The sequence below is a fragment of the Hippocampus comes genome, unplaced genomic scaffold (genome assembly GCF_001891065.2).
Source record: "Hippocampus comes isolate QL1 unplaced genomic scaffold, H_comes_QL1_v1.1 scaffold92, whole genome shotgun sequence".
Lineage (NCBI taxonomy): Eukaryota > Metazoa > Chordata > Actinopteri > Syngnathiformes > Syngnathidae > Hippocampus > Hippocampus comes.
Genome location: NW_017805379.1, coordinates 2,016,179 through 2,039,572, shown reverse-complemented (window position 1 = coordinate 2,039,572; position 23,394 = coordinate 2,016,179). Strand labels below are relative to the sequence as shown.

The 23,394-nt window shown below is 42.1% G+C and overlaps 2 protein-coding genes and 2 long non-coding RNA genes across 4 annotated transcripts in view; 3 read left to right on the top strand and 1 right to left on the bottom strand.

Annotated features, from left to right (window-relative positions):
* The window catches only part of smoc1 (SPARC related modular calcium binding 1), a 36,272-nt gene extending 35,740 nt beyond the window's left edge, over positions 1-532 (top strand). The window contains exon 15 of the mRNA XM_019872259.1: positions 503-532. Coding sequence (XP_019727818.1) covers positions 503-532 — 30 coding nt within the window. The remainder of the gene's footprint in view (positions 1-502) is intronic.
* Positions 533-700: 168 nt separating this feature from the next.
* LOC109517275 (uncharacterized) lies at positions 701-6,696 on the top strand. Its single transcript, XR_002168510.1, has 3 exons — positions 701-968; positions 1,659-1,712; positions 6,131-6,696. It is a non-coding gene; the product is annotated as an uncharacterized LOC109517275 (long non-coding RNA).
* A 752-nt stretch (positions 6,697-7,448) lies between these two features.
* On the bottom strand, positions 7,449-9,137 carry LOC109517277 (uncharacterized). Its single transcript, XR_002168512.1, has 2 exons — positions 8,648-9,137; positions 7,449-8,041 (listed from the first exon to the last, which is right to left on the bottom strand). It is a non-coding gene; the product is annotated as an uncharacterized LOC109517277 (long non-coding RNA).
* Positions 9,138-12,016: 2,879 nt separating this feature from the next.
* On the top strand, positions 12,017-23,220 carry slc2a1c (solute carrier family 2 member 1c). Its single transcript, XM_019872258.1, has 10 exons — positions 12,017-13,079; positions 14,457-14,527; positions 17,608-17,706; positions 17,773-17,940; positions 18,631-18,670; positions 19,929-20,113; positions 20,896-20,997; positions 21,069-21,170; positions 21,717-21,920; positions 22,000-23,220. The coding sequence occupies exons 2-10, from the start codon at positions 14,513-14,515 to the stop codon at positions 22,177-22,179; spliced, it is 1,095 nt and encodes a 364-aa protein (XP_019727817.1). The 5' UTR covers positions 12,017-13,079; positions 14,457-14,512; the 3' UTR covers positions 22,180-23,220.
* Positions 23,221-23,394: the final 174 nt, after the last annotated feature.

Below are 23,394 nucleotides of genomic sequence, written 5' to 3'. Positions count from 1 at the left end.
CCTATTTAGCTGACAGAACCTTTTGTGTTAGCCTTGGCTGGTCTGAGACACGTACTGCCCCACTGTCATGTGGTGTTCCACAGGGCTCAATTTTGGGGCCTCTGCTGTTCTCACTGTGTGGATGTGAATGATTGTCAGATCTATGTCCCACTGAGCAAAAAAGATGCTTTCTCATAAAGGCCACTTTGATCCCGGATGGCATAAAATTTCTTGAATTTGAATGAAAAGAAGACAGAAGTGATAGTGTTTGGTCCCAGTGGCCCTTGTACATCCCATCCTGTAGACTTGGGCCCCCTGAGTTGAGATTTTACACCCATAGTTGTATTTATTGAAAACAAATAGGGTACATTAGATAGCGTCATTGGATAACGTCATTGTTTTTAGCAAATAGTCATGATGGTGCAGGGCGGTGTATCGAGACAAAATATGGCACATTTAAAGGGACAAAGACCATGCATATTTCACGGGTGATGTCCCCTTTGTTCATAATCCCTTGTTTTAGAACGCAGTCTCCTTCTTCCGATCTGTCTGATTGCTTTTTCCTTGAAACGCAAGAGTTTGGAGGAAGCGCTCATGGTTTTCATTTCACACTCCCACACATACTAGCAGAACCGATTAGAATCAGATGGCTATCGAAATTGTCAAGTCTTTTATTGCAGATGACAAAAAAAACAAATCAACATCATTTTGCCGATTCATTTCACAATGACCCCCCCACAGCAGGTTCGTGGAGCCGGACCCCAGCCACACACTGGAGGAGCGGGTGGTGCACTGGTATTTCGCCCAGCTGGACGCCAACGGCAGCCAGGACGTCGGCAAGAAGGAACTGAAGCCTTTCAAAAGGTACCTGAAGAAGAAGGCCAAGCCCAAGAAGTGCGCCCGCAAGTTCATCGACTACTGCGACCTGAACAAGGACAAGGCCATCTCGCTGCACGAGCTCAAGGGCTGCCTAGGAGTCGGCAAGGACGGTAAGAGAAGAGACACATGAGATGATGTCACATAAAAAAAAAAAAAAAAAAAAATTCATGTGTGATTCATCCACAAGGGAGGGCTTCATTTGGTGGCAATGTACTCACAAAAAAAAAACGTCCTTCAAAAGTAGAAGTACTGATTCAAGTACCTGGTTTGACTCAACATGTAGAGGTGGTATAAATACACCATACTTGAGTAGAGGTAAAGTTACTTATGTGTAATTTAAGAAAAAAAGAAAAAAAAAAGGTAAATGTACTGATTGAACTCCTGTACTTAAGTAAAAAAAAGTAGACTTTGATCAATAACTGTACTCTTCTTTTTAGGAAATGAACAAACTGCAACAACATTAATAGTAATACAAAACAGTAGATTGATTCTTTTTTTGAACAAAAGACCTGAATAATAAAGACCTGATAGTTTTTCCTCTGTTATAAGTGGCAGCAATAATAATGTATTATTTTTAAAAAAGAGAGAGAGAGAGAGACAGACAGAGAGAGAGAGAGAGAGAGAGAGAGAGAGAGAGAGAGAGAGAGAAGGTGGCTTGCTTGTTACCAGAATACATCCGCTAGTCATCAAGAGTACACACTGAAAAGTACATTCCATTTCATATTGTAAAGGTTCAAAGGATTGGTTCGTTTAATCTAAAACCATCATTTTAATTTTTTTTTAATTTATTATTTTTGCAGGTGGTTCAACAGCCGGCAGCAACTACGGGACAAGGCAAGGGACAAATGTGTTCAGTAAGAGCGACTAATGCTACTACTTTGACTAATATGTCTCTGCTTATAGTGATAGTTTGTTTGTTTTAACCCGATTAATAAGCACATTAATCACAATAGTCACGTCTCCACATTTAGACATCAAGATTATACTTCATTATATATGCGACATTTTAGACTCTCAAAAGTCTCCTCCTTAGCACCTCTGGCAAGGTTTTGAAAATTCTGCCCTCGAGCCATTTTCCTTTAGAAACGCACAATTTGGGTCCTTTTATAGGTTTAAGTAGATATCAGATCACACCTGTCAGTAAGACCTTTTCACGCTGCTCTTGTTCCCCCCCCCCCCCCTGCCCCGGGGCAGTGCGCAAGGACAACAGAGCACTTGCAAGCTCGCCCATATTTGGAAGTGCGTGCTTGGCAGTCAACTAGGAAGTAACAGGGAGGCTATTATTATCTATTGCCATTAGCACTCTGAAATCACTCCGCCAGCCTCTGTTCTATTGGATGCGCCTTATGACGTCACTGTGCCACCACCCAGGAATTGAGAATATTTCAATTCAAGGGCCCGTCACTCTACGGCAAACGGCCACTTTGCGTGTCGCAATACATAACGAACGGGTTCGTCGATGGCACGCTGCGAGTTGCTATGTGTCGTGCGAAAAGGCCTTTCGTCTTCGTTTTGATTCAGTGACAAACACGCGGCGGTGAGAAGTAAATTGGACGCTGCAAAAGTGTCATGGATCCAACGGGCATTTTGAGTGGATGCTGAAGGTGTGCGCAAAAGAACGTTTCCCCACATTTATTGTTCCTGTTAATGAGGCCCATTGTGTTCAGACATGCCTCAAGAATTCTAAACGGCCCACATCTTTTTTTTTTAAGTCACTATGGCTTTGCACTCCGTGTCGCAATGTTGAGTTGCTATTTTATGGGGAGGGCTGATTAAGAGCATGTGGTGGTGAAACGCTACATATCCCAGTCATGGAAAAAGTCTTGAAATGCTAAAGTTGTGGTGTTTTTGTTTTTTTTTTGTTGTTTTTTTTCTTTTTTCTATTTTGATGGGTGGTCCCCGGGTGGCCATTTTCTCCACATAGCCTCCCGCCAAGTCAGCAGCCTTGCTGTTAATCTGGTTCCGTTGGTCCCCCGAATGAACATGACCACATTTTATTGAGTTGGGAGATTTTTGGCTTCACGGGGTCCTTTCGCAACACGCTATTGGGTAAGGCCAGTGAGTCTCAACCATTGTGCAGTTCTGGTAAAGTAAAGTGACTCTTTTGTAAAGTGCCTTGATTAACTAAACTATGAGAAAAAAAAACCTTGCTGGTAAGATACCACTAACAAGAACAAAAAAAAAAAATTTGAAAGGACTATTAAAAAATTTATAATATTAAAATTTGGTTGACACACTTTTTAGGTATCCTGCGGGAAATTTCACTTCTTGGTCCAAAAATTATTATTTGCCAGGAATAATGCATCTTTGTTTGTGTAGCTCTGCCAGCGACATTCGATTAAATGTCATAAAATCCTTCACGAGATGTCAGGAGGTGCACAATAGTTTGTTTAGTACCCCCCCCCCAACTCACTCCCTCAAGCACTCTTTGAAAAAAAAATTTAAATCCTAGTAAAAGACACTTTTTTTTTTAACTGTATCCATAAGTGTCTCTTCTCACTCTTGTCGTCGTCAAGAAATGGGAGACTAGCGTATAACATCACTTGGAGGAAATGTGAAGAAGACAGACTGGAAATTTCTGCTTTAGGCAGTCATCATAAACAGAGCGAACAGTGTTGCGCCTTCCTTAATCTTGCTGGTTGCTCGACTTTTCCCGATGAGCTCTGCGCTACGGCGTCTCGATTTGGTTTGCATGATTTCCTGGGTGGATGTAAACTTCAAAGACTTCTCGACCAACGAACTGGATTCTAAATGTTCTATTTGTCGTTTACCTTGGCAACAGTCACGGAAGGGTGCAGATCACACAAAAGTCTTTATGAATAACATTTTATCGAGAAAAACCTTCAGGTTGTTTACATGACGTTCTGGTCGGACTGGTCCATGAATATTTTTTTGCACATTTTGTCTTCATTAACTGCACACCATGTTTGTTTTGGGTGAATTTGTTGAAACCGAACTGTTGAGATGAGAGTTATTGCTTCTTTTCAAATGACCCCTGAAAAACGACACGAAGCACAAACCTAAAAACAAAAAAAAAAGAGTCTGTTGCCTCTGAATGCAAGTGGATCATAATTGGCTTGTCTTGAGTCAAATGTTTGTTTGTTTTTTTGTTTTTTTTACTTTTAGAGCATCGCGGGCAAGGACAGGAAAAGACACAGAAAACTTGAAACCAAAAATAAAGTGTATGTGAAGTAATCTGACACAATGCGTTATCTGTGAAGGAACGATTCGGAAACCGTTTTGGTCTCTTCACAATGAACGGAAATAGAAACATTTAGTTCCACAAAACTTGGATTAAATCCATCGCAATAGAGCTTTAAAATCTCTACATTTTATTGTTCACTAAAGTCAGCTTCCTGATTTGTATCAATTATTTTTCACCTCTGCCCAAACAATCAGAGCATCGGGAAAAAAAAAGCTGACATTTTTGTGGGCTGGCTAGCTGGCCTTCTGAGGCGAAACCGAAATCTGATTGGTTACGGAAACAGTCCCATTGCTAATAAAGGTTAAGTTACATCAGCCAAGACTAACGATTCTGCAGGCCCTGGACGCACTTACCCCGAAATCTGATTGGACCCCCCAAAAAAATCTAACTTTCACATCCTGTACACGTTGGAAATAATAGTGAGAAAGGATCACTTGAAAATACATGTAAATTTTATTTATTCTCAAATAACTATTATTTATAGTCAATAGTCAAATAAAACTTTTTATGGGCACTAAATGGGGAATTGGGTACTTAACCTGCAGGGTACGGAGAGCCAAGCCAAAGCTATGGAATGCAAGTCAAGTCGTCTCTTATGCTTATGTGGCCAACAAAACCATACTTAACATATCTAATGTCTAAAACGAGCGGTCGTTGCAAATAGTTGGCCGTAACGTTTGATTTCCATGTGCGTGAAAGTGGACCTCAATGTGCCGCACGCGTGAGATTTATGACCCCGTCGAGAGATGGTGAACGCTAAATCCAGGAGCTACCGAGGGTCCACCTGCACTAAAAATGTCGCCAAGCGCGCCTACAAACACAAGCTTCCACATACCGACGTGCGCACAATGTTCCGTAACACACACACACACACACACACACTATATTGTGGCCATCTGTAAGCAATCAAAGCCCATCATTTTTTTCTCCAGCCCTCCGTATGTCCGTCATAATAATAATAATATATATTTTTAAAAAGAGTCTACTTCCATCCATCTGTAATGAGGGAAGGCATTATGAAGGCCTTTCTGCTTTGTAGTCATTAAGCCAAATAAATCCACCAACTTAAAAAAAGTCATAAAATATTGCGACTTGCAAGTGTGTTAAAAATGTTCCTTTGGTAGGGGTATCATAGGTAAACCCACAGAAAAAAAAAGTCTGAGGAAGCCATGTCTGAAAAGACACATGAAGTCAGCAATTGTGGCTTGAAGTGACATTTGGTGGGGGGAGTCAGTCCTTAAACCCCGAAGTGACATTTTGGGGTCTGACTCGATGACATTTTTTTTTTTGGTGGGGGGATTCAGTCCTCAAACCCCAAATTTAGTTGGCAAGACCGTCAGGAGGAGACCCACAAAAAAATTATCCAGAGGCCATGTCTTAAAAAGAAATTTAAAAAAGACCTACAACAAAAACACTTGCGGTTTCCCCTCAGGCACCTGAAATTTTTCGGTCCACAAAAAAGTATCAACAAAGCCATGCCCATAAAGACAGACGAGTTATGCCATTGGGATTTAAAACAACCGTTTTAGGGTCTGACTCACCACCATTCTTTTTTGTTGTTGTTGTTTTGTTTAATTTTACAACCAAAAATTTAGGAGAATTTTATCTTAAGTACATCCACAAAAACGGTTTATAGCCGAAAATATTTTTGTTTTGTTGACGCAGCCATTTTGACATTATTTTGGCCCTTTCCAAAGTTGCTTCAAACATTGACTTTTCCCTCGAGATTTTGTGCGATTGCTACCAAATTTGTACCTCATGTACTCAAGAACCTCGTGTACTAAACAGATAAAGTGACGCTAAATCAACCAATATTTTCGCGAGTGGGTGGACGTTGGTGGTGACGTTTGATGACGGTAAATCCCAGTTTTATGGTGATCTGGAGGCGGAGGTCTTTTTTTTTTTTCCCTTCACTTTCCAAGGGGCGTTACAGAGCAAGAGCTACATTATCTGCAGGATACAAACACTTGCGATGAATCCCTAAACGCATATCCTGTCATGTCGGACCTACGTGATCGAATAAGCGCGTGTCATAGTTAATGGCGTCTTTCCGTGCTGTGATTGCAGCAGGTCGCCTGGTGTGAGAGGAGAAAGTTCCCGGAGCCGAGACGAGAGCAGAGGGCACAGAAGGAAGGCATCAGCACGCTCGCATGACGGTGAAAAAAAAAAAGACTGATCGGAGAGAAAATAACTTCCTGACTTGTTCTACACACACACACACACACACACACACACACACACACACACATACGCGCAAAACAGAAGAAAATGAAGCAGCGCCAAAATATTTGCACTTTCTCCTCCATGTTTGCATTTTGGTTTGCTTGTGGTGTTTCTGCCAAGAGTCAGAATATATCTACAGTTATATGTAAAAGTCGTCACGTCACAAGTGGAGCATGTGCATAAATGTTAGCAGTTAGCCGGCGAAAGTGCACATGGCTCTCAACTAGGGATGGGCATCATCTCGATTGTTTAGAAAAAAAAAAAAGAAGTCCAAGGATGGTGCGGAATCGCGTCTCGAAGCAGCGCCGGGTCGAAATTTGTGGTCTGCAAAAGACCGACACGACATTGTGACATTTATGGGCATTGAAACGGGGGGTTCAGAACATTCAGAGTGATTCTCATGTCTCATTAAAAAAAAAATCGGATCTCGTATCGACGGAACTCTGCGCGCGTGATTTCCGCTGCGGACATCAAAAAGAACTTTCGAACACTCACGGAGCTATTCTCCCGCGTGATTAAGCATACTGTAAAATCCCGTCAATAACACTCATGACGGTCAGCTATCGTTGTTGAAACAGGAGTTCAGAACATTTTGACTCTTAATTTTCTCCATGGTTGTTGAAAGAAATGCCGCGGATTGCCCATCCCTACTAGCAAGCGGTGAAGGAATGTTTGTTGTACATAGGAAACGGGGGCGCAATGAATTAGAATGAAACTGTGACTGCTGAAGTTGAGTTCATCAGCACGGAAATTTTAGCGGGATGGAACCCCTTGCACTGTAAAAAAAAAAAAAAGGGTTGCAAAGGGGGTGGAATATTTCCGGAAACTTTGCCATAAATTTCCATGGGAAATTCGCCTGGGGAATTGAGCAGATGTTTCAAATCCGACACTTTCCACGTGGGAAGTCACCGGGAAGATAATCGCGACCAAGCATAACCGTAAGCTTTTTTTTTTTTTTGTCAGACATCCATCAAAAATAGATGCCGTTACGCTTGCAGTGTTGCCTTGAGATACGAGTGAGCCAATTTAAGGGTTTTTCCAGATATGAACCGTCTGTCGGCATTTTTTTTTCTTTTTTTGCTTTGACTTGCTAGCATGAACTCAACTCCCTTCACAATAAGCAGCAGTTTAGCAAATGTTCCACAATAAATACATTAAAAAAAAGAGAGACTTCAAATTGCACTCTTGGTTGACGTGTACTGTACGTCGCACTTAACATGAAAAAAAAATGACACTGTGTACGTCAAGCAACGTAGATTTACCTTATGAAAAAGTTTGCCTAGCTTAAAGCTAACATGCTAACCGTTAGCAACCGATAGTCACTGTTTTAGAAGCATATTTCCGAATAACATATCTACATCTACATCTATTTTCCCCAAATAGATTTCATATATCCCTGTCCATTCCCACAAATTCAAGTGACTTCCCGTGGAAAGTTTCTGACATTGAAAATTTCCGGAATTTTTCCAACCCCGACGGCAAGCAACCTTTGTAGAAACATTAGCGGTTTTTGACAGTGTGATATCTGACTTGCATTTTGGCGGGGCGGACTTTGCGTGGAGTAAGGATTCACTTCACTGGCTTAGCATGTTGTACCAACATGACGTTGGGATATTTTTTTATTTTTGGGGGGGGGGTTGGCATACGCTGGGTTACTTCTTACCTAACTCACTTGACTGACTTCGAGTTAATTATGAGAAAATAATTCACGCTACTGTAATGTTACGGTTGAGCGATACGGTTTGAACATAAAATCTCAGATTTTGTTTCCACAAAAAAAAAAAAAAGATTTCATCTTCTGATTTATTTCAATCAGCCTCCCCCATTCATCCTTGGCTGAGAGAAAACGCAAATGCAATGGTATTTTTCAAATGACTTTTACCCTTTCGGGGACAGTGGTTACGACAGCGGACAGTTTATCATGTGATCAGGTTCCAGGTTGCATAAAAGGGTTCATATGAGTCGCTGCCAATGTCCAAAAAGTCCAAAACAACGATTGACATGGGACCCAAATATCTCTCTCGTGATGGTACATCATTTTCGTTGATGAATTCAAATAAATAAGTGTTCAAAAAAACGCTGGCGTCAATGTTTCATGCCGTTTAACTTTCAGTATGTCATTTAACGTAACAAGTTCTATCACGTATTAGAAAAAATAAATATTCCAACACCGTACGTGTTCTGATATCGACAGAAAAAGAAATTCTAAACAAATCAACAAGTAAAATTAACTCGCCCAGCGTATGCCCAATTTAGCTTTGGATAAAACGTAACGGCTGGCTAAATTTTGTCCCCAACATCGGGCATAGGCAAGTGGCGGCTGAGGTTTAGTCTGTGCTCCTCGTCCCCTCCGAGTGCAACCCAACATTTGCGAGCGTTTTGTCGGCGCACAATGCTTGAAGATCAATGTCCTTTGCTAACCGTTGTTGTAAATTTGAGTTCGTGTCAAAAAAACGACAAGTAATAAGAATAAAAAAAAAAAAACAATAAAAAATAAGCAACATTCTGTGAGTGTTTCATTACATCCAGTACAAAAGTTTCAACTGGAGCTTGACACCCCCCTCCTATTCCCCCCGCCCTCGCAATCTACTTGACTGTTGAAGATCTAGCAATGCCAGGAAATAATGGCGAGGTGACTAAACACGAGCAGTAAATGGAATACTATGTTTACATGCCTCAGTCCATTCATTTTGGCAGCCCCGCTCTGGTTAATCCTGCTTTTTGTACACAGCATGTGACGTTATGCAGATCGCAGTTCGTAAAATAAATATTTGAGTCTTTCGGAAAAATATCAAAAGTCAACATGTTGATTGTTTTCCTGCATTTTTTTGGTAATACATTGTGTTCAGAAGTTATCCAATCCGTTGTATTGTGTGTGAGAATAATATGGAATGCTGGAAGCCCAAAGCAAACGCAAAAAAAATTGAGGGTTTTCCCAGACTCGGAAAACAACAAATTTTGCAGGCATCATGATGAACCCTTACGAAATAGCCTGTAGCACCTTGCTAGAATGTTTAAAAGCGAAAAGATGTACCCTGAAGCCAGTTTCCCTTGTGAACACGGAATTTGGCAGGCTTGTCTATCACGAGTAAACTCAGGAAAAAAAAAAAAAAAGTCTCCGGAAAACATGCCCGATAAGACACAAGACTGCCGTTTTGGTTAGAAGCCAACATTTTGACATTTGCTAGCTAGGTCGTTTACCTTAGCAACATGCAATTTGGTCGGCATGTCTATAATGAGTTGATCCACCAAAATTTTCAAGAAAACATGCCCGTAAACACTCAAATCTACTATTATGGTCAGTGCCTAGACAACGTGTCTATTGATGAGTAAATCCACAAAAAAAAAGTCTTTCGGAAAAATATCAAAAGTCAACATGTTGATTGTTTTCCTGCATTTTTTTGGTAATACGTTGTGTTCAGAAGTTATCCAATCCGTTGTATTGTGTGTGAGAATAATATGGAATGCTGGAAGCCCAAAACAAACGCAAAAAAAATTGAGGGTTTTCCCAGACTCGGAAAACAACAAATTTTGCAGGCATCATGATGAACCCTTACAAAATAGCCTGTAGCACCTTGCTAGAATGTTTAAAAGCGAAAAGATGTACCCTGAAGCCAGTTTCCCTTGTGAACACGGAATTTGGCAGGCTTGTCTATCACGAGTAAACTCAGGAAAAAAAAAAAAAAAGTCTCCGGAAAACATGCCCGATAAGACACAAGACTGCCGTTTTGGTTAGAAGCCAACATTTTGACATTTGCTAGCTAGGTCGTTTACCTTAGCAACATGCAATTTGGTCGGCATGTCTATAATGAGTTGATCCACCAAAATTTTCAAGAAAACATGCCCGTAAACACTCAAATCTACTATTATGGTCAGTGCCTAGACAACGTGTCTATTGATGAGTAAATCCACAAAAAAAAAAGAAAATCTCACAAAGCCATACAGGTGCAGGCAATCTGGTCCTGCATTTTTTTGGTAATACGTTGTGTTCAGAAGTTATCCAATCCGTTGTATTGTGTGTGAGAATAATATGGAATGCTGGAAGCCCAAAACAAACGCAAAAAAAATTGAGGGTTTTCCCAGACTCGGAAAACAACAAATTTTGCAGGCATCATGATGAACCCTTACGAAATAGCCTGTAGCACCTTGCTAGAATGTTTAAAAGCGAAAAGATGTACCCTGAAGCCAGTTTCCCTTGTGAACACGGAATTTGGCAGGCTTGTCTATCACGAGTAGACTCGGGGGGGGAAAAAAAAAAAGTCTCCGGAAAACATGCCCGATAAGACACAAGACTGCCGTTTTGGTTAGAAGCCAACATTTTGACATTTGCTAGCTAGTTCGTTTACCTTCGCAACATGCAATTTGGTCGGCATGTCTACAATGAGTTGACCCACCAAAATTTTGAAGAAAACATGCCCAGAAACACTCAAATCTACTATTATGGTCAGTCCCTAGACAACGTGTCTATTGATGAGTAAATCCACAAAAAAAATAAAATAAAATATCTGACAAAGCCATACAGGAAAAGCCGCAGGCAATCTGACATCAATTTAATCATTTATTAACCTGTGGATTATTTTGTCGATTAATCGCAAAAAAAAAAAAGCTTTCATTTCTATCCCTTCATTGAAAAATTGGACTCATGATTAATTTGATCAGCAATAAGTTGTCCATTAATCGTTGTACCTCTAGTTTTAAGAGGCCGTTTTAGAATCATTTTGGCCATTTCCAAATCTCCTCCAAATACAAAAAAAAATCTGAGGGATTTTTGCCTGATTACATCGACCATACGGGACTTGCATCTTGACTTACTACCCGTATCCATCTGCTCATGCGGTACCAGGTGTCTTTATTGTTTGAAGCTGACATGCAATTAAAAGGTGCACCCTCACAATCAACGCTAATAGCTTCCATGTGCGCGGGGATGGGGAAAAAAAAAAAAAACGACGACAAAGACACTCTCTGTTTTCGATGCAATGTACAGATGAGACCTCAAAGGCGTGGATGTTGCCGGCGCGTGTTGGCGGGCGGGACGACGCTTAGGCGAGGTTTCGGGGGGGTGAGTTCATTTCACCGATGAAATTGGAGCCGCGGGGCATCTGCAGTACATCTGGCTCATCCGCGGACACATGTGGCGCATTTGACTCGCGGCGTGAAGTTCAAACTAGTTTCGTCGTGACACATCACATGCACTCGCGCCGTGTGGATTTCACAGGTGGCGACTGGAATTGGGGCTCGTGACCCGATGTCAAGTCGAGTCCGTTTTATTGATCTCGCGTCAATTCACAACAGAAGTTGCAGGCACTTGACAAAGGGAGCAGGTGAAGAAACATCGCCACTGGTCAGAGGAATTCTCGCATCTCCCAAAAGAGGCACTTTTCGGAATATGCTAATTTGAAAAAAAAAAACAAAACCCACAATCTTGCTTGAGTTACCAAACAGCATCGTTCAAGTTGGTTCCTCATATTGCGATCTTATACAGTTGTACATCAACACAACACTACCCCAAAATCATGTTCACTCGCGAATTTAATACGCTCAAAAATCGCTCATTTCAAAGTCGCTAATATACGTCTGCGCTCGCGTCAACACCCTCCAACCAGAGAAAAAAAATGTGAAGCTTCAAACTATTTTTCAAAAATCTTACAGCCATGAGTGTTCAGCTAATATTGTGTATTATTTTATATTGTACAATTTTTGTTGTTTTTGTTTTTAGCAACTTTTCCAATATGGTTTATGTGAGTTTTTTTGTTTTTTTTACTACTCGCGCCCAAAGTCAGCTGGGATAGCCTCGTGTGCACTGAAACACTTAAAACCACATGACACGCCATAAAGAGTAATTGGAAAGGACCATTAACGCCGCTTGGGGGTCAGGGTCGGTTTGAACCTGCCCCCAGAGGGGTGAAGGAGTTGCTGTGGCCTGGGTGAGGTCAAAGTTCATTTGCCAGACGCGCCTCCAAACCCGGGCCTGTTTGTGCTTACACCGTTCTTCACTTTTTAAAGAAATAGTTACGGATGACGCTGAATAAATCTGGCTCAAGGTTTGAAAGGAAGGTTTCAAGACTGCGTTCGCGCTTCCCCTTATATGTCCTCTGTGCTTCTGCTCTCATTTCTTCTGTATTTTTTTTCTGTACGTCCCCATTTATGTCCTGTGTGCTTTGCCTTTGATTTGACTTGCTTTCGCTACACCTCCTTAAGTCGCGACCAGACCTCCAAATTTGAGGTGAGCATTCGCTAATTAGCATTACCCTCTAATGTGTTCACTCCACTCATTCCAATGTCAGCGTTTTCATTTCCTAGAAAGGTACCGGTCACGAATAATCCTCATGCAGTCGACATCGTCGCATCGATGCAGCAAAACCAAACGACCTAGCACGTGTCCAAAAGGCCTCGGGGATCCGTCCGCAAACGCTCCGCCAAAGTTGCAGCGGGACAAGTGAGCTGCTCCCGGGCCAGCCCCTAAAACGTGTGTCGGATCAGCCGTTACATGACAAGCTTTGCAGGGGGCCCGCGGCTGTTATTTTTTCAGGCCGGCCACAAATTCAGCGACTGCGTGCGACTTCATCACGAGACTAACTGGTCCGGTAGGTGTGTGTTTGCGTGTGTCTTTGTATACTTGTGTGTGTGCGCACGATTCCAGGATTGGAGCCCTCAGCCAAGAACACTCTTGCACTTGAATCGCACGGGATGAGGATGGCATCGGGTCGGAGATAATAAATGATAGAGTGGAAACATCGTAAAAACACTTCATCTCTTGTGATTACTTCGGACAAGATTTTCTTCAGCAGCGCTGGTGAGTATCTGGAATATTCATTTATTTTATGTTAAGCACTGCAATATATGAGTCATTTTTTTCCTGAGTTGGGTTATAATTTCTGGATCATTATGAGAAAAGAACAATAATAACCCCTTTCATGCACCCTGTCACCAGATAACATGATAAGCTGTCTACTGTGGTAACCGCCGTCCCCGAAAGGGATAATCACGATTATTTTAGATTGAGATCGAAATCACGATGACTGAAACGATTTTTCATTCATTTCAAAACTGAGTATTTATTGTGCGACTAAAACCCAACAACTCCACAAACTATCGTCACAGCAGCATGCCTGTTCATCCCTGCACTTGAAGGCTTTATTCTTGAACAACTTGATTCTTTTGGGCTAACCTGGGATCTTCGTGGATGCTATTTCAAGGGTCATTCCAGAATCGGAGGACATTTTGGCTTCAGTATTCTTACTGAAAAATGAAAAAAAAAATCAAAGTTAATTTTTCTGATTTTCTGCTCCATATTTTGTAATTTTGTAACCAGAGGTTCATTATTTTTATTCCATGATTTATTTGTTTACGATACCTGTCATTGTAATCACGGTAACCGGGTTGCAAACCCGAACGAATGTTACCTTTCTCTTCAGAGTAGAAGCTAGCTTTTAAGCTAGCTGCTACTGCTGCCCTAGAGGACAAATTTACTTAAGCAAATGAGGGAATAAAATAATTACCTTATTCTGTTCATATGCAGAACAAACAGGCTTACGTGAGGTAGAGTGAGGCATTTTATAAAAAAAAAAATGTGAACTAGAAGAGAGGCCATACTGTACCTTTGCTCAATCCGTTCTTGTGGAAAACTGTTGGATGATATCAAGTCCAGCACGTCATGTGATTAAGAATATATTACAATATTCGCAATTGAAAAAACAAAAACAAATACCATCCAGCTGTTCCTGTGCATTTGGAGGAGAGCAGAAGAAGTTGCGATTGGATTTCCGTTAATATTACAAATTTTTCACAGCTGGGTAAAAATTTCACCTTTGTGTCGTGTCTGGGTAAGGGTTCAGTACAGGTTCGGAGTTTCGAAAGTGGGTTCGGGTTTCAAATTATGGTTTCGAGACTGGGTCAGGGTTTCAAATTGGTTTGAGACCTGGGCGACCAAAGTAATGTTTCAGGCCAAAGTTAGGTTTTCAAGATGGACAAGATGGTGTTCCAAGTTATGTTCTGAAGGCTTGTTTTCGGTCTGAAGCGTGGGTCAAGGTTTCAAATGGGGTTTCAAAGCAGGGTTAGAATTGGTCGATACAGTCTGCTTGCACCGGGGTCCCGAGGCTTGTTCCCTGCTGGATGGACCTCGTTTCGACGGCAACGGTCATCTTGTGTTTGTTTCTTTGTTCCTCCGCAGTAGATAAATGCATTGTGATCACCCGGCGGGAGACGAACCTCATCCGAAGCTGACAAATGGCCCCACAGGAGGTTTGTGTTGTCGTCTTCTTCTCCAGCCACCCTCCCAACACGTGAGAGCAGAACACTAACACTTCCTTGATGTAAATAGGAGTCAACATGTTAGCACGGTGCGAAAATACTTGATATCACCTTTTCACCTCCAAGACCGTCCATACTGTCGTGGACTACACTACTATGTGCATACCAGGGGCCATGGTTCTCAACCCTTAACTCCGCCTTGAAACCCCAATTTGACTGTCATCTGAAACGCTAAAACCTCATTTAAATCTCTAACCCACTTTTGAAACCCTGATGAGAAACCCAAACTCAGAGTTGAAACCTTGATAAGAAGGCAAACCCACGGGTGTCAAACTCATTTTTGTCGTGGTCCACATTTTGGTTAACATTTCCAAAGGAAGGCCATTATGACTGGAAGCCTATAAAAAAAAAAACGGTTAATTCAACTATTCTTTAAGTTCCTGTCATGAGGGGTTTAGTAACAAGAAAATGCTTACACTACAGTATCTCTCTTATTTATTCCATATAAGAATTGTACATTTTGGCCGCGATTTTAGCAAGCATCATGGAAGTTGACATGTTTGATTTGCTTTCGCGGGCCACATGAAATGATGTGGCGAGCCAAATCTGGCCCCCGTGCCTTGAGTTTGACACCTGTGGCCTAACCGATGCTATAAACCCTGATTTGAAGTTATTCCTTTTCCTGAAACCCTGTCTTGAATCCAGGTCATTCCAGAATCGGAGGACATTTTGGCTTCAGTGTTCTTAAAAAAAAAAATTTTTTTAAATCAAACTTCATTTTTCTGATTTTCTGCTCCATATTTTGTAACCATAGGCTCATTATCTTTTATTCCATGATTTACTTGTTTACGATACCTGTCATTGTAATCACGGTAACAGGGTTGCAAACCCGAACGAATGTTAGCTTTCTCTTCAGAGTAGAAGCTAGCTTTTAAGATAGCTGCTACTGCTGCCCTAGAGGACAAATTTACTTAAGCAAATGAGGGAATAAAATAATTACCTTATTCTGTTCATGTGCAGAACAGGCTTACGTGAGGTAGAGTGAGGCATTTTATAAAAAAAAGTGAAATAGAAGAGAGGCCATACTGTACCTTTGCTCTATCCGTTCTTGTGGAAAACTGTTGGATGATGTCAAGTCCAGCACGTCATGTGATTAAGAATATATTACAAAAATCGCAATTGAAATAACAAAAACAAATACCAGCTGTTCCTGTGCGTTTGGAGGAGAGCAGAAGAAGTTGCGATTGGATTTCCGTTAATATAACAAATATTTCACAGATGGGTAAAAATTTCACCTTTGTGTCGTGTTCTTTTACCTTGTGTGTACGTGGTTCCACATCGTCTGTGTGTGAATATTTATCTGAAGGACGAGCACGGCCAAAGTCGATGCTAATTTCCTGTTAGCATTTAAATGGGATTCTCCATTGACTTTAGCATTAGCACAAGCGATGTTTTAAGTTTCGCTTCGTCGGCCGGGCCTACTTTACTGGATTAAGGTGACTGACGTAGGGGTTCAAGACCAGGTTCAGATTTCAGGTCATCGTAAATGTTTTAAGACTGACTGAGGTGGTGGGGGTCTCGAGTCTGGGGTAAGATTTCTGGTCAGGGGTTTGTGTTTTAAGACTGGGTTAGTTATTCAAGACTGTTTGGGGTTTTAACCTAAGGTTAGCATTTAAAATGAGGGTTTCAGGTCTGGGGCAAGGCTTTGGTTCCTGTGCATTTGGAGGAGAGCAGAAGAAGTTGCGATTGGATTTCCGTTAATATTACAAATTTTTCACAGCTGGGTAAAAATTTCACCTTTGTGTCGTGTCTGGGTAAGGGTTCAGTACAGGTTCGGAGTTTCGAAAGTGGGTTCGGGTTTCAAATTATGGTTTCGAGACTGGGTCAGGGTTTCAAATTGGTTTGAGACCTGGGCGACCAAAGTAATGTTTCAGGCCAAAGTTAGGTTTTCAAGATGGACAAGATGGTGTTCCAAGTTATGTTCTGAAGGCTTGTTTTCGGTCTGAAGCGTGGGTCAAGGTTTCAAATGGGGTTTCAAAGCAGGGTTAGAATTGGTCGATACAGTCTGCTTGCACCGGGGTCCCGAGGCTTGTTCCCTGCTGGATGGACCTCGTTTCGACGGCAACGGTCATCTTGTGTTTGTTTCTTTGTTCCTCCGCAGTAGATAAATGCATTGTGATCACCCGGCGGGAGACGAACCTCATCCGAAGCTGACAAATGGCCCCACAGGAGGTTTGTGTTGTCGTCTTCTTCTCCAGCCACCCTCCCAACACGTGAGAGCAGAACACTAACACTTCCTTGATGTAAATAGGAGTCAACATGTTAGCACGGTGCGAAAATACTTGATATCACCTTTTCACCTCCAAGACCGTCCATACTGTCGTGGACTACACTACTATGTGCATACCAGGGGCCATGGTTCTCAACCCTTAACTCCGCCTTGAAACCCCAATTTGACTGTCATCTGAAACGCTAAAACCTCATTTTAATCTCTAACCCACTTTTGAAACCCTGATGAGAAACCCAAACTCAGAGTTGAAACCTTGATAAGAAGGCAAACCCACGGGTGTCAAACTCATTTTTGTCGTGGTCCACATTTTGGTTAACATTTCCAAAGGAAGGCCATTATGACTGGAAGCCTATAAAAAAAAAAACGGTTAATTCAACTATTCTTTAAGTTCCTGTCATGAGGGGTTTAGTAACAAGAAAATGCTTACACTACAGTATCTCTCTTATTTATTCCATATAAGAATTGTACATTTTGGCCGCGATTTTAGCAAGCATCATGGAAGTTGACATGTTTGATTTGCTTTCGCGGGCCACATGAAATGATGTGGCGAGCCAAATCTGGCCCCCGTGCCTTGAGTTTGACACCTGTGGCCTAACCGATGCTATAAACCCTGATTTGAAGTTATTCCTTTTCCTGAAACCCTGTCTTGAATCCATAAATTGAAATCCCTACCTTTGCATTGCAACCTCAACACTTCCTTGACACCACAATTCAAAACCGTAATCCAGACCCGAACACCTGCACTGGTCGCGCTCGTCATCCTTTTTACCGTCTGTTTCAGTGCCACCTGACGGCCTTAGTCCTGATCTCGGTCGTGGCGGCGATTTTGGGCTCGTTGCAGGTGGGCTACCACACGGGGAACGTCAACGCCCCCGCTAAGGTAAAACGGACCCACCGATTAGCGAACGGCTTTTCTGGAACAAATGACACCTTGTCTGCTTTTTAGATCATCGAGGAGTTCTTCAACCAGACATGGAGGCATCGATATAACGAAACAATGCCCGACGAGAGCCTCACCCTGCTGTGGTCTCTCTCTGTCAGCATCAAGGACTTTGGAGCCCTACTGGGCTGCCTGGGTGTCAAATTCGTGGCCGACAATTTTGGAGCTGTTCCTGTGCGTTTGGAGGAGAGCAGAAGAAGTTGCGATTGGATTTCCGTTAATATAACAAATATTTCACAGATGGGTAAAAATTTCACCTTTGTGTCGTGTTCTTTTACCTTGTGTGTACGTGGTTCCACATCGTCTGTGTGTGAATATTTATCTGAAGGACGAGCACGGCCAAAGTCGATGCTAATTTCCTGTTAGCATTTAAATGGGATTCTCCATTGACTTTAGCATTAGCACAAGCGATGTTTTAAGTTTCGCTTCGTCGGCCGGGCCTACTTTACTGGATTAAGGTGACTGACGTAGGGGTTCAAGACCAGGTTCAGATTTCAGGTCATCGTAAATGTTTTAAGACTGACTGAGGTGGTGGGGGTCTCGAGTCTGGGGTAAGATTTCTGGTCAGGGGTTTGTGTTTTAAGACTGGGTTAGTTATTCAAGACTGTTTGGGGTTTTAACCTAAGGTTAGCATTTAAAATGAGGGTTTCAGGTCTGGGGCAAGGCTTTGAAAAAGTTTGAGTTTCAAATGAGGGTTTCAAGTTAGAGTTATAGTTTAAGCCTTTCAGGGACAGCGGTTACTCCAGTGGACAGCTTTTTATCAGATCAGGTTGCAGAGTGCATGAAAGGGTTCAAGCTTGGGTTACAGTTTCAAATTGGAATTAAGTTTTCAAAGTATGGATCCGAGTCTGGGTAAGGGTTCAGGTGCTCATCAACAAGGGGCAGGAGGACGAGGCCGACGCTGGTAGGACAACCCTAACTTTTAGCCCTATTCTTCACCTGAAAGCCCAATCCTGGCTCTCAAAACCTTACCCAGCTTCAAATCATCATTTTATGAAATTAAAAACTCTTCGCATTTCAAATTTGGAACCCTATTTGAAACCGTAAACCAGGCTTGAAGCTCTAAATTGAACAGCTAACTGTTGGTTGGGAATCCTAACGCATATTTGAAACCTTAATTTGAAACCATAACCCCAGTTTAACCTATTTCTAAGGGTTCAAACCTAACTTAAAAGCCCAAACCCAGTTTGAAAAACCTCATTTGAAGCCCTAACTGTGGCCTGGAGCCATAATTTGAAACATTAACTCTAGTTTGAAACCCTAACTGAGGCAGGCTTGAAACCATAATTTGAAACCATAAACCTAGTTAAAAAAAACACCTAACATTAGCCTGAAGCACTCAGTTTAAACCAAAAAGGCTAATTTGAAACACTAACCCAGAATTGAAACCGTATTTTGAAACCATAATTCTATTTTGAAACCCTAACCTTTGCTTGAAACCCCAACCCATTTTTAGAACCCAAAATTTGAAAGCCTTGCCTTATCGTGAATCACAGATTTAAACCCTACCTCTGAGTTGCACCCATCATTTGAAACCATGTACCGAAGCCAACCCAGTCTTGAAACCATAACTTGAAATAAACCACAACCCTAATCTGAAATCCCAACCCAGACTTGAAACCCTAACTTGACAGCCTCAACTATGTTTGAAACATTAACCTTGGCTTCAAGCATAACTCGAAACCCTTTCCCTGGATTGAAACCGTAACTATCTCTTGAAATCCCATAATTTTCTTGGAACCCTACCCCAGTCTTGAACCCCTAATTTAAAACCATAACCCTCATTTGAAAGCCCAAACTTTGTTGGAAACCAGTTTGTAGTGCGGGTTGCGACGCGCCATCTGGGAACTGAAGAGCGGCGAGTACAAAAGCACACAAAAAACAACGTTGTTGTTGTTGTTCTTTTCTTCACAAGAACCGTTAACAGTTCATTGTCAGTCGGCACTTTGGAAAGGATTCACAGTCCTAGCACCCCTCTGCCCGTTTGGAACATTGATCTAAATTTTCCAACCATAAACATCACTTCCTTGTACCGAATCAATTCAATCGTGAACCCTGTCGGGTACATCACAAAAAGTTGTACCCGAGAGCGCAAAACCCGGACACCGAACAGTCGACTTTATTCTGGCAGAGTAGCTAATTCCAATGTGACCGTCCCGCAGCCCTGCTCAGACTGCGAGGACGTCCCGAGCCGGTGCAAGCCGAGCTGGAGGAGATGAAAGGTGAGGCGGCGCATATTCAAGCGTCCGTCGGCGTCTTGGATTTTTTCCGGAAGCGAAGCTACAGGCAGCCGATCATCATCGTCCTCTGCGTCAACTTGGGCAGCCAGCTGTCGGGATTCAATGCGGTAACCACTAAAAACGAGGCACAACACTTCCAAGTTGACACCAATCAGACACCATAACCGTTGTTTGAAACCTTAATTTCAAACCCTAATTGCTGTTTAAAATATGAGTTGGAAACTAACCTAGCCTGGAAACTCTAAATTGGAATCTTAACCCAAGTTGAAAAGCTTTAAATCAACTCCTAACTTTTGTCTGAGACATCAACCCTGAAACCCTAATTTGAAACCCTAACCCAAGTTTAAAATCCAAACCTCATGTGAAACGTTAACCCCAAGCTTGAAACCCGAACTTAGAGCCCTACCCCAAGCTTCAAAGCCAAAACTGACACAGTAACTTGAAACCATAATTTGAACCCTCGCCTTTGTTTGAAACCCTAACCCTTGCCAGAAACCATGACCCTAATTTACAATCTAAAGTTGATTTGAAACCCTAACCAGAATTAGAAACCCTAACCTCTCTATATAAATTAAAATCATGCTAGAAAGCCTCAATTGAAACCCAAACTTTTGGTTGAAAAGCTTGATAGCCTAACTTGAAAACACCAGAAAGCCAAATTTTAAACGCTAACCCTTGTTTGCAACCTTAACCCAAACTACCAAGCCTGAATTGATATGGTCACTTTAAAAAAAAAAAAAACCTTCACCTGAGTTTGACAGACTAATTTGTAACAACAAGACTATATTTTCAAAACCCAAACCCTGGCTTGAAACAACCTCAAACCCAAGCCTTTGTTTGAAACCCTAAACCCTATTTTGAAAACCTAAATTGAAACCGCGTCTTGCAGATCATCAATTATTCCACCAGAATGTTCCAGGCTAATTTTGAGGAGGCAAAGTACCTGACTTTGGGCGTTGGCGCCGTCAACGTGATCTTCACTTTGGTGGCGGTGAGTCCGCGTTGTCACGTCGCCGCAATCGCATCCGGTTCCTTTTCGTCACCTTCTTTTTCCATCTTCAGTTCTTCCTGATGGAAAGGGCAGGGCGGCGGCGACTGCTCCTGATGGGCTTCATCATCATCGCCATGTGCAACCTCCTGTTGACCGTCATCGATTCACTGGTGGTAAGCTTCACTCTTTGCTCATGAAACGGTTACACAGTGGACTGCTTTCATTTCCCTCAAGGGATGTAGCAAGTGTGAAGAAAAAAAAAAATGAAATAATAATCAAATACAGTCCAGCACAACCAAACCGTATTTATTACAGTAGATATAAGGTGACTATTTTGGTTTTTGGATATTTTACAGAAAACTGTATCCAATGAGCGAGTATTTGGACAAAATAAATATACTCTTTTATATATATATATATATATTCTCCATTCGGCTCGAGAGGCGTTCAAAGACCCCCCTCCAAAAAACGTAACTTAATGGTACCTTCAATGGCACCAAGAAAATCGAAAATAATGCACCTAAACAGAAAAACTAGCACGAAAACCACAAAATAAATTCTATGGGGGTGTTCGTGAACACACAACAAAGGAAATTTTCTTATAACATCAACGTAAACAATTCTGAACTCGTTCACTTGGAGAGACGCACGCCAATTGAAAAAAAAAGTAGGCTCTGAGCCACCGAAAAAGTTTTGGTTTTGTGTCCTTCTCGGCGCAGCAAACGGTACCCGAGCTGGGGAGCTTTCAGGTCCTGCTGGTGTTCTCCCTGATCTCGGCCTACGAGCTCGGGCCGGGGCCCATCTCCTGGTTCATCGCGGGCGAGCTGTTCGACCAGCCCGGCAGGTCCATCGGCATGGCCTTCGCCAGCATGCTCAACTGGGGAGGGAAGTTCCTCCTGGCGCTGCTCTTTCCTCCCATATACGTGAGTGTCCAGTCCACATCCCCTTGGGTGGGAGTTCTTGTCCCTTTTGGCCACTTGAGCGTCTGTTACTTGCACGCAGAAAGTCATCGGCGGCTTCTCTTACCTCCTCTTCATGGCCATGGCTCTGATGGGCTTTGCCTTCACCTGGTTTCGGGTTCCTGAGACCAAGGGCCGCACTTTCGATGAGATCGCCGAGGAGTTCCGGGGGGCGGAAAACCTCCCTTTGCACAATAAGAATGGATTCAACACCTTCCCCTAAAGCGAACCGTTGGTGTACAGTATGTCTACGTATGGTCGGGAAAAAAAAATGGACGTCTCACCACAGGTGGACCCAGTTGTTTTTGCAACTATCCCCAAATGTCACCTCGCTCCACTGGACGTACGAGAAGCCAGGAGGTTGCGCGGAGGAACTCATTAAAGACTCAAAAACCGATAACTGGAACTTTCATGCTCCTTTATCTCAATAGCATGGACACATTGCCACCTGGTGGGCAGAAGTCAGTGCTTGAAAACACCATGCGACAATCATTGGTAGTTTTGAAATCTTTTTGGAGCACCCAAGAGCTTTTTTTGCCCCAAACCAAAATCAATTATTCAGTGCAAAGCACTGATTTACAAAAAATGACAATGACATTGCAGAATAATTCCAAAATGAGGTGATGAGAAGAACTGATGACATGCTTAGCATTTGAATCTTGAACAGATGACGCGGCATGATGAAACATTTTGGATGGGTTTAACGTGTCAATGATGAATGGATGCCAAAAAGTAGGAAAGAGACACTGAAATGAGGGAGGCAAAGAAGTGACCGAACCAAATAAAGAGACACACTGAAGCGTCACAAGTGGAGTCTGACTTGTATGGAAATTATCGGGGCCGGGGGCAATATTTATGAATACTGGGGCTAAAAAAAATCAAATAAAATAAAGGTGGTATCTGATCTATTGACCAATAACTGGTATATGAGCCAATGGATGAAATAGGAACAACGATATATGCAAAATCTACATAAACATCAATTCTTATTACACCCAAAGTATGATTAAAGAAGGGGAGCACGACTAAATTGAAATGAGGAACTTCAATTAGCGTCAGATTTTAGATAACGCTGGACAGTAATTAACAGATACACAAATTTGATCTCACACGAACGTGAACACTGCACTTAAATATTGGAAAATGAAAAAACAAGAAAAGGGCACTCAAGTGACTCAATTAGAATGTATTTCACACAAAAGTTGAGTAAATGTTGTCTCTTAATACTGTCAATGTTTAAAAATAAAATAGTTCAACAGAATTAAGAGTTGAGAATTGGTACTTGATTCTTTCGCAAACCACTAGAGGGAGCCCGTAGGCCACACTTTGAGAATCACTTGCAACGTACGAGTTCTGACTTCTTTTTTTTTTTTGCTTTGATTTGCAAGCTCCATACGATGGCAGTGAAGTCAACAATTAGCAGCACATGGGCGAAACG

Excerpts from the sequence above, each read along its gene's own strand:
- slc2a1c (XM_019872258.1), top strand. Across the intron at positions 17,707-17,772 it reads ACGTCAACGCCCCCGCTAAG|ATCATCGAGGAGTTCTTCAA; the intron begins GTAAAACGGACC and ends TCTGCTTTTTAG. Across the intron at positions 20,998-21,068 it reads TGATCTTCACTTTGGTGGCG|TTCTTCCTGATGGAAAGGGC; the intron begins GTGAGTCCGCGT and ends TTCCATCTTCAG.